The 9,891-nt window shown below is 40.6% G+C and overlaps 1 protein-coding gene across 1 annotated transcript; it reads right to left on the reverse strand.

The window, feature by feature from the left end:
- Positions 1–122: 122 nt before the first annotated feature.
- Positions 123–7,708, reverse strand: si:ch211-262h13.5 (uncharacterized protein LOC571127 homolog). Its single transcript, XM_058638249.1, has 7 exons — positions 7,420–7,708; positions 6,287–6,397; positions 5,957–6,044; positions 5,201–5,367; positions 4,631–4,738; positions 3,921–4,007; positions 123–2,093 (listed from the first exon to the last, which is right to left on the reverse strand). The coding sequence occupies exons 1-7, from the start codon at positions 7,639–7,641 to the stop codon at positions 1,623–1,625; spliced, it is 1,254 nt and encodes a 417-aa protein (XP_058494232.1). The 5' UTR covers positions 7,642–7,708; the 3' UTR covers positions 123–1,622.
- Between the last annotated feature and the right edge of the window lie 2,183 nt (positions 7,709–9,891).

Here is a 9,891-nt window from a genome sequence, read left to right on the forward strand (position 1 = left end):
TCTTGACGTGTCAGACGTGTTTCAATGTCTCTACCGCCCCCTAGCGCTCAAATAGGCTCTGTGCAACCTTCGTAAACAGAAACACATGTGCGGTGGGTTTAAAAAAAAAAGAGGAAGGAAAACAGTTTCCAAACTGCTTTTAATTATGGAGCAACTTTTCAAAGATGATGGATGTATAATACTTCCAAGTATCCAAGAAAATAAACCAGCCATTTCCAATAACTATCTGTATATTGATCTACTGGCAGGACATGTAATATTCTACCCATAAGTAATACTTTTACACCTTTCTGGTATGTGAGGGCCACCGTAGCCTATGAAAATCTGCAGTCTCATTAATAAAAGTAAGCAATTCTTACAAAAGTAAAAAAAAAAATATGTTCTACGACCAGGAGTCTTTGTCAAAATACAATTTCAAATGTTTGTTTCAATTTTTTCTTGAGGTGGAGAGATTCTGTCAGATCAAAAAAAACACTGCCCCCAACTGTCTTTGCTTCAACATGGCCAATTTTAATCCACATATACAAAAATGATCTTTCCTAAAAAAGTGTCATCTTTCAAATGTAAACCAACTGCTGCGTCTTGATCAGTGACTGCACTCTGTCTTACATGTTTCACATCCCAACACCAACCTCTGCGTAGCCGTTACTTTACAGCTCTTTGGTGAGTGCTTGTTAAAAGGACATGTTTCTGGTGTGAGGCTTTGTTTATTGGTGGAGCCCTCCTGGGTGACACTTCAGTCATATAAGGGATGGCTTTTCACATCTCCCCTGCTCTTGTTAATTGCTCCACTTGCTTTGCTGCAACCATTGAAAGACCAAGATGTCTTTGCCTTCCCTGTAGCCTTGATTATGTTTCATAATAAACCTAGACTTCTTCTAACCTTCACAAACCTTCTTCTTTACCGGACTAAATTTGTCATGTTATTTCTCTCTGTCTGGCCCAAATGTTGTCCTTTGATCAAAGTTTTATCAATTAAACTGCTGTGGATATGGAAATAAAACTGTCCCTTTTCAGATTTTCTTACCTTGAAAGAACATTTCACATACAATAGAGAGAAGCAGAGTTTCTTAGAGTTCATTTAAGCTTACGAAGATACATTTTCTATGAATTCAGAGTGCTGTTTTTACTCTCTGATCCCTCAGTACAATCCTGTTTCATGTGAACAGTACAAAAGGCAAGGGTGCTACAGGCCAAAGATGTTCAATTTAAAAATATATAAAATACAATAAAGGAGAAAGATTTTTTACAAATTTTGAAGCTGGATTTATTGTAGCAGAAGAAAATCTATATTTGATTAATTCCATAATGTTGTTGGACTATAAGGTTACATGTGCTTTTCAGATTGTTGATTAAAACCAGGACGTTCATATTTTTTTCTTCTTCTCGTATTTAACACCATCGTCAAATGAATACTCTAAAATCATGGCTGCTTTGTGAGCACTTGCAGGGAGGTCATTTCAGGGCCAAGCAAAAAAAAAAAAAAAAGAAAGTGCTCCTCTCATTTGCACACAATTATTATAAGCCTCTTGTGACAGGGACCGTGGAGCAGCGCTGCTCCACTGTCTCTGTCTCAGTGGATAAAATTAAAGAAGAACAAATGTTTTCCTGAGCAGCATCAGTTAAACAGTGGTGTACCGAGCGGGACCAGGACAGGAGCGGAAAGGAGAGAGGCCACTGGGGAAATCAGACAGGAAGACTGGGGTGTGAGAGGTTGAAGTCCCCATCAAAGCCTGCCGCCTCTCGCGGTCATGCCTCTGGTAGCGGAAGTTAAAGGGCGGCCGCAGTGCCACAGGCCCTCCAATCTCCTCTGAGGAGGAAGCAAATGGCCGAGCATTTGGTGGCTGCTGTTGATTGTAACCTGGCCCTTCGGTGGACTCACTGGATGATGAGGTGAAAGGGTCAGAGGGAACAAGGTCAACAGGTGAGGGGTTAAAAGGCGCTGGTTGAACAGCAGGAAGCGATGTTGGGACAGAGGGAACAGGCTGTGGATTATTTCCTGAGTCATCGGTCAGAGGAGGGAAGACTGGCTTCACGGGGCCTAGAGGGAGGTCGTGGCCCTGTGGCTGCACCGGTCTGAGGGTGTCCACGTTCTGCACACACACACACACACACAAACAAGATCACAATCAAACGGACATGCTACTGATCTGCCTTCACTGTGAAATGAATATCAGTCATGCAATACCATAATAAATACCATCAGAACAAAGTGACATTGAGACAGCATAATTACAGCACACGTTTAAATCTCACTCATATTTAAACACTTTTCAGACACAGCATGAGGCATTCATCAAATGTAGGTCATGCAGTGGGTTATTAACATGCAAGCCCACGGTGAGTCCACAGTCACTGTTTCACTCAGAGGTATTGTCTTTTATTTTGCTTGAATGTTGAATTCTTTCTTGTACAGACGCTAACTTGTTTCATTCCATGAGTGGTGAGGCTCACTGCTGCTGTTGGTAAGTGTTCACTGTACTGTCATGGCTCACTGACCTTGACATTTGTTAAGGAGAGATTTCTTCCTTCCATCTTCCATTCCAAATAGATTAAAGTGATTAAGGATGTCTGCCTTCACTTTTGTTTTGGCAAATTCAATAAATGCTTGCTGGCACTTTGACTTAAGATAAGACAAGATAGTCCTTTACATTGTCACAGCAGTAAAGATAAAGATAATACATAATAAACATGCATTTCCAAGAAAGTACAATATAGACAGAGATTAGACTATAAAGACTATAAAAAGTTAAAATGGAATAGTACATTATAGACACTTTACAGAATATATACAGTATGGGAAAACTATTCTTAAACTAATCTTAAAGGTCATTAAAGCTGCTGTCAGTAAGTGTTAAAAATATACCCTAACAGCTAAGAGTAATGTTGAACTCCAGAAAGGTTATTTTACTGTGAATGAATATCCTCCCTTTTCCAAACATAACATAAGTCCAGGACACATCGTCCTGACGGTGAACAAACATTAAAGAACAACCAACCAACCACAATTTGTCTCAAGCTGGGGACACACTACAAGATTTCTTTAGCCCGATTTAACCCACAATTCACAATAAGCATGGCTAGTTGGCACAGAAACCCATTGGATCAATCAAACACGTTGGACACAGTCGAGTAGTGTGCACTGATTACCGACCTAACTCCAAACACATGTTGCCAACAACCAATGAAAAAGAGAAGGTTGGACAAAGCAAATAGCGTCAGAAGACAAAGATGACAGGAAGTAGCGGGAAAATCGAAACTCGTGCAGTGATCCCCAGTCTTTCAGTCGTCGTAAAAAAATCTGCTGAAACCAGTAGGTTAGTGTGTACTTTTTCAAAATCGATAACGACTGTGAAAGTTGTGTAGTGTGTCCCCAGCTTTAGTTGTTACGGGTTGGGGAAAATATGTTGCACTCACACACACACATACAGCCAGCGAGCAACCAGCATGCAAGTTCATGAAAGCAAAGCACTTTCCTCCCCAGCAGGGGGCAGTAGTCTGTATTTGTAACTGAAAATGCAGAACTGGAAGCCCTATTGAGTGGTAGAGTGTATAAACTGCAGTTTGACTTTCTTGACACTCATGGTTATGTCGAAGATGTTTTCATGTACAATTGTCTTAATTAAATAAAGAATTAAATCACTTCTTGTCTTCTGGTTGGAGCTAAACAGCCAATCACAATGACATGGAGAGCAACACTGATTCAAATTCAACAACTGAATTTGAAGTAAAGATGCAGTATGGGCTCCTGTCGACACTGACAAGGCCGGGCCAGCACTGCCACACACAAACTGCCACAACAGGGGCTATGCATCATCATCGGTGTGTCCCAGGCTAGGAAGGAGGTAGGGAAATGCAAACAGCAGCAACAGACAGGAAGACAAAAGTTGTATTTTTCCATATAAGTGTTTTATCTGTACCTGTAACTTGTACATCTCACAGGACACCTGGACATCAGGGTAAGTGTTCATGTCCCCATGCACAGACCCTGCACAGAAACCTGCAGCCTGACAGAAGACAAGGTAATTGTATTTACTTTTTACTATCGTGGCACAAAAAGATGCCGCTAGGAAGGAAGGGTCAAAAGAAAGATGATTAAAAAACGGACAAGGTCTGTCAACCTTCTTTAACGCAAGGATCAATTACTTTAGCCTTTATAGAGACGTTAGTTTCTAAAGTATAATTAGTCTGTCATGCCATCAAGAAGCACTTTCAGGAGCTGCTGTAGTGATACCAAATAAGATGCTGGCAGATCAATGATTATTTAGGATTGTAGAGCATTAATTAGTGTCATAACAGTGTCACACTGTCACGGTAGTAATCAATGAATTTAAAAATGAATGAAGCACCTTCAGACAATGTTGATCCATCATGTCACTGATTTTGGTTTTTGCCTTTATGTCTTTGTCACGCCTGTCTCTTGTGGATGAAAATCAAAACTGAAATTGTATGCAGCTGTATTTACATTTTTCATGAATAGACCCTCTGATTTAGCTTTGAGAAAAATGCAGTGTCACAAAGCTGAAAGCAGAGCTGTTTTTCTTAACTCCACACAAACATTTGCATATACAACGGTCATTATAAGGTAGCGTATATGTTTAATTTTGAATGTAATGACTCTCTGGATTACCTCTGTGTCAGTGTGGAGTGACGGTACCTGACAGTCCCCCCTCTCTGTCACTCCCTCTGGACACTGTTGGACTGTGTACTCCACAAAACTGGCTTTCATTGGCACCACCTGAAATATAAAAACAATATGGTATAAGAAAAGGGCAAATGATGGAATGTGGATTTGCACAGTCACGTCCTAGCAATCTGCCCCATTTTAAGACCACAAAAGCTACTTACCTAAGCTATTCACATTATATATTCAAAGAGAAGCAAGCGCGTCCCCAAGTGAACTGTTCTGTTTCTCATTTGCTCACCTAACAAATGCCTGGCCAGACAGTGGCATCTAAAGTGCCTGCAGTAATCCTCTCCAACCTTTTTCAGACTCTTGCATCATTACAGTTTTTGTGGAGCAGTAATGGTTCTCATCTGGCACACAGACGGAGCACTAAGTCTACCGTCTGCCCATGTTACACCCACAGATTATTCTTAAGTGTAATTTTCCAATAAACACAAGGTTTAACACATTGTCGTGTCATAAAATCAACCCAGGAGCATGTTGGTCTCCGGTTAGAGTGTTTCCAGTTCATACCCGAGCTGCGGCTCTGGTGATCTTCTTCACCCCAAGTCCAGCACCGAGTCTGGACTGTCTCTTATAGGAGGCGAGAGTGACCTGAGCTGTGGCCACTGCCTGTGGGCTGTCTGTGGGGAGCAGGAGAGGGCAGGTCGGACAGATCTGCTGGAGCTTCTCTGGGGGATCTGCAGGGACCACACAGGAGTTCAAAAAAGCATCAATTTAGAATAAAAAACAGAACTAGTACGAGTGAAGATGAAGTCACGTTTATGTAATTAATAATTACTGTAAATCACAGGATGAGATTTGAATTAAACCAAAAGATACAACATTTTGAGTTGTTAAATACCCCAGTCTATTAATATTATTGTCTGTAGTGAGAAATGTCTGTTTTCTCCTTTTCTTTTGCAAACTGAAGATATTATATTGTGTAACATTTCAGTTTTGTCTTTAAAGGTCCAGTATGTAACATTTAGGTGTGTTTATTGGGTTGGATTTGCAAAGGCCACCATTTTGTGCTGCCATGTTTTTACAGACAAATCAGTCTCCATTTCCTATTTTTAAGAAGAAGCTTACTACACAAATTAATATTTCCCTGATCCACTTGGGAAAGGAAGAGTTTGTTACAGTCTACAGTTTCACCACTAGATGTCACTACTTTGTACAAACTGGACCTTTAAAGCTGTTTGTTAAGGAATTCAAGCCAACAACAGTAATTGCAAGATCCACAATTTCCTATTAAGTATTATATCAAATAGTAGTAGTAGTACTTACCTGGCACGAGGGTGCAGTCATAGCTGTACAGGTAGGAGTAGCCGTCTGGTGTGTGCAGAACGGTGGTGTTGCAGTTTCCAGAGATTTGCTTTGAAAATAACAAAAACAGTTTTTACTTTATAACCACCATCTACAGGACAATCTGTGAAATAACATGTAATTTGGCTAAAACATTGAAAATCCAGAGGAAAAATGACTTTGAGTACACGATCTTGTATGTTAAAAAACAAGCAAAAATATTCCATAGCAGTATTTTTTAAGCCATGACACCTCAGATATTCAAGGATTGAAACTTGAAAAGTAAATTGTGTGTGTATGTCTGTGGCCTACTGTCTCCATGAATGGTCTGACATCACATCGCTTCCATGGTTTTGGGCTCCCTGTGTGACACTTGGTCTCCAGGACATCCAGGTCCAGGTAATACACATTGCCTGCTGGGCCCTGGCACAGACGATGCAATCACAGGATAGCCAGAGTGAAGATACAAATGATGTTGTGCAGTTTGAATTTTCCGTCGTAAAACATAATAGAAGCGTTTATCTTTAAGTCATCTGTCACATACCATCATTTGTTCACTTACATCTTTAGGAAAGCCTTTATGAGTTTCTCTGTGTGATTCACACTCTAACACTTTGTTCAATATTGATTCGAGCCGCGCAGTGCTAAAAACAAATGTTAACACTTTGAGCAGGTGTAATAGCGGCCGGCCTTCTCAGGTCATGAAGTTGAACTGAGCCTCTTAAAAACCTGATCTATCCAACAGCCTTCAGCGGCCTGACAGCATGAAGTTCATAAAGCCTGTTGTGCAAGGTTTGTCCCGGCGATCCTGCACTGAAATGACCTGGACTTTATTAACAGTCACTTGGGTAAAGGCCTTTTTTTATGAGGCATGACAGAGGATGGCTTCTTATTTCATGACATGACATTGTGTACTTCCCACTTTAGACTCTGCTTTTACTGGAAGTGACAGTCAAGGCAAAATGCAGACAACAAATATTTATTGTTGTTTTTAGTATTTAGTGCTTGCACTCTCATGTAATTGCAGCTACTTTTTTTTTCTTCTTCTTCTTCACGTCATTGATGTAGTCCAGTGGTTCCCAAACTGGAGTATGGCAGCTAAAATGAGTTCTCGAGCAACAGAGTTTAATTTTATCGTAATTTCCCAAGAGTGAGAGTGGGCAAATTGTGACAATGTGAGAGGATGTTTGATTAATATTTGACTGTGCACAGTCACTTCTAACAAAACATAAATCTTATCAAATGGATTCCCACTGACATGAAGATTGGCCACAGCTGGTTAAATCTATCACACAAGGGTGTTTGGGTACTAAAACAACGACAGAGGGGAAAATAACCTTTACACTCCACTTCCTTTGTTAAACATGTACCAGTCACCCACTGACAGAAATATGTAAAACAACCCCAGGCTGCTGCTCCCACTGAGAGTGTGTCTTTGCACTAACCTGAGCATGCAAGTGGACATTTGCAATGCGGTTGAGGGCAAACTTGTAGCCATCGCTGCGGTCTTCATTGATGTAAGTGACACCGAGGCGAGACAGCTTCTCCACTGCTTTGTCGTTACAGGGGACAGGAGCGAGTTCAACGGGCCCTCGAGAAAAACCCTCAACGTACACGCTGGACAGCAGGGGCGACAGCAGGAGCAATGTGCAGATGGATGTGGCCATGGTCGCAGAGGTTCAAAAAACTAGAAGACAGCGGCGGTTTAAAGTCAAGTTTGTTCTGTTGTGTTTGCGTTCAGTGCAGGCAGTGACTTTTGGAATCACAACAGGGCAGAAAGTGTTGGAGAGAAGCCAAGGACAAAGTTTATTTTGTGGCAGTTTGCTAATATTTGTGAATGGATTTCCATTTCAAGTGGAGTACACACATTTATTGGCAGGTATTTCAATAATAATACATGTTTGAAGCTGCCGTCATGTTATTTAAAGCTGTTTTTATTCCCAGAGCAGGAGCTGGATTCATGACATCTGTGATTTTCTTTTACAATAACACAACACAGACTACAGACTAACTGTAGATAGAGACTTGTGTGACTTAAATGAATATGTAGGTCATTTATTTTGGCTGTAAGATCAAGCCCTTACCACTAGGGGTCACTGTGAGTCTGGTGTGCCGTACAGAGGGGAAATCCGTTAAAACTGTGCATGCACCAGGCACAACTGGGTTAATGATTCACTGATATCAACTTAACTACCTTTAGCATTACACTTGCTGTTGTTTTAGAACCTATTAACTCTGATGTTTGTGTTGGCTTTTTTTGCTTAATATGTACTGAAAACTCCACAGCCCTGAATATCACAGAATTTACATAATTATAGAAAATGAGGACATTAATTATGAACTATTTCATATTTATTTCCACATCAATGAGATGAACCAGAGTTCAGAATTTCAGATTCTATATCCCGTTAAACAACTATAGGACATAGCACATTTAGTTGAACACATTTGAGGGAAATGTTGAAACATGACTGACTAGTGTTTCTTGTTTAAAGGCACATTTTTTTTATTGATTGTTGAAACTATTCTTGGTTTGAGATATACCCACAGAGACTGTGTTTGTTGTTTAAAAAAAAGGATAAACCAAACGTGAAAACCAGAGAGCTGGGGGGGGGGGGGGGGGGGGGGAATCAATACATAGAGGCTGGTGTACTGAGCAACAGACATCAAACAGGTCAGCCAAGGACGACGGCAGCCGCTGATGACGGAAGCAGTAGTAGGATATTCACTCAGTGACATCACCGCCTTCTATCAGGCAGAGGTGAAGGTGTCACAATCATAGACCGCATACAAAAGTGGACGCAGCCTTCCGGTTTGAAAAGTGCAGCCGAGAAGTAGGACAGAGGTAGGTGGAGCAACTCTGCTGCCAGCAAAACAAGCTCTGTTTGAACCAAAGTCTCAGTCTCATTTGATTTGTAATGTCAGTTTTCCCATTTTCCTGATGAGTTAATAACGGCTCTGTTCGCTAGTTTCAGGTCTTCTTGAGTCTTACATAATCTCATTGTTGTAACTTGTTGGAAAATTGGCAATAAAGGACATACCGTAGCCTATGATAATATCAAATTGCAAATCTCAAGGCTTCACATTGGGAGTTTGCTCATAGACAAGACTATTGACATACAGACATTTAGTCTATAGTCACAATACACTACAGTATTCAAAAAAAAAAAAAAAATAAATAAGTGTGGAAGAAAGTTCCATCACAGTAATCTTGAACTCTGCTGGTTGCAAAACGAGCTCTATTTGAATGAAAGTCTATTGGACAATGAGGCAAATTCTCATTTGATTTGTCACGCCATTAAACATTTTCCTGACAGGTTAACGGTCCTGTTCGCTACTTTCAGGTCTTCTTCAGTCGTTCATTATCTTGATTTTGTAACTTTCATTCAGAGGAAAATTGGCAATAAAGCACAGAACATATGATGTCATCATACAAAAATACCATCCTGAACCTCTCTTTGCAAAATGTCAACTTCGCATCCGTCAAATCGCAAATCTCACATTGGGAGTTCATTTTGGAGACTTTTTAAGACTAAGTCCACTTGTTGTAGCCTATGCTCACAAAGAAAAGTGTGGAAGAAAGTTCCATCACTGACTCTGCTGGTTGCAAAACGAGCTCCATTTTGAATGAAAGTCTCATTCTCATTTGATTTGTAATGTCATTAAACATTTTCCTGACAGGTTAACGGCCGTTCGCCAGTTTCAATTCTTCTTCAGCCGTACATAATCTCAATTTTGTAACTTATGTTTTCATTCAGAGGAAAATTGGCAATAGCGGACAAAACGTATGATACCATCACACCGAAATACCATCAGGCTCATAGTCGCAGGTGAACTCTTCTTTGTCAAATCATGGTGCTCATGCTTTAGCAGAGGTGCATAGTGTCATGGCTGCTTGTGGTGCAGACTTGCTTATC

This window comes from Solea solea, chromosome 9 (assembly GCF_958295425.1).
Source record: "Solea solea chromosome 9, fSolSol10.1, whole genome shotgun sequence".
Classification (NCBI taxonomy): Eukaryota; Metazoa; Chordata; class Actinopteri; order Pleuronectiformes; family Soleidae; genus Solea; species Solea solea.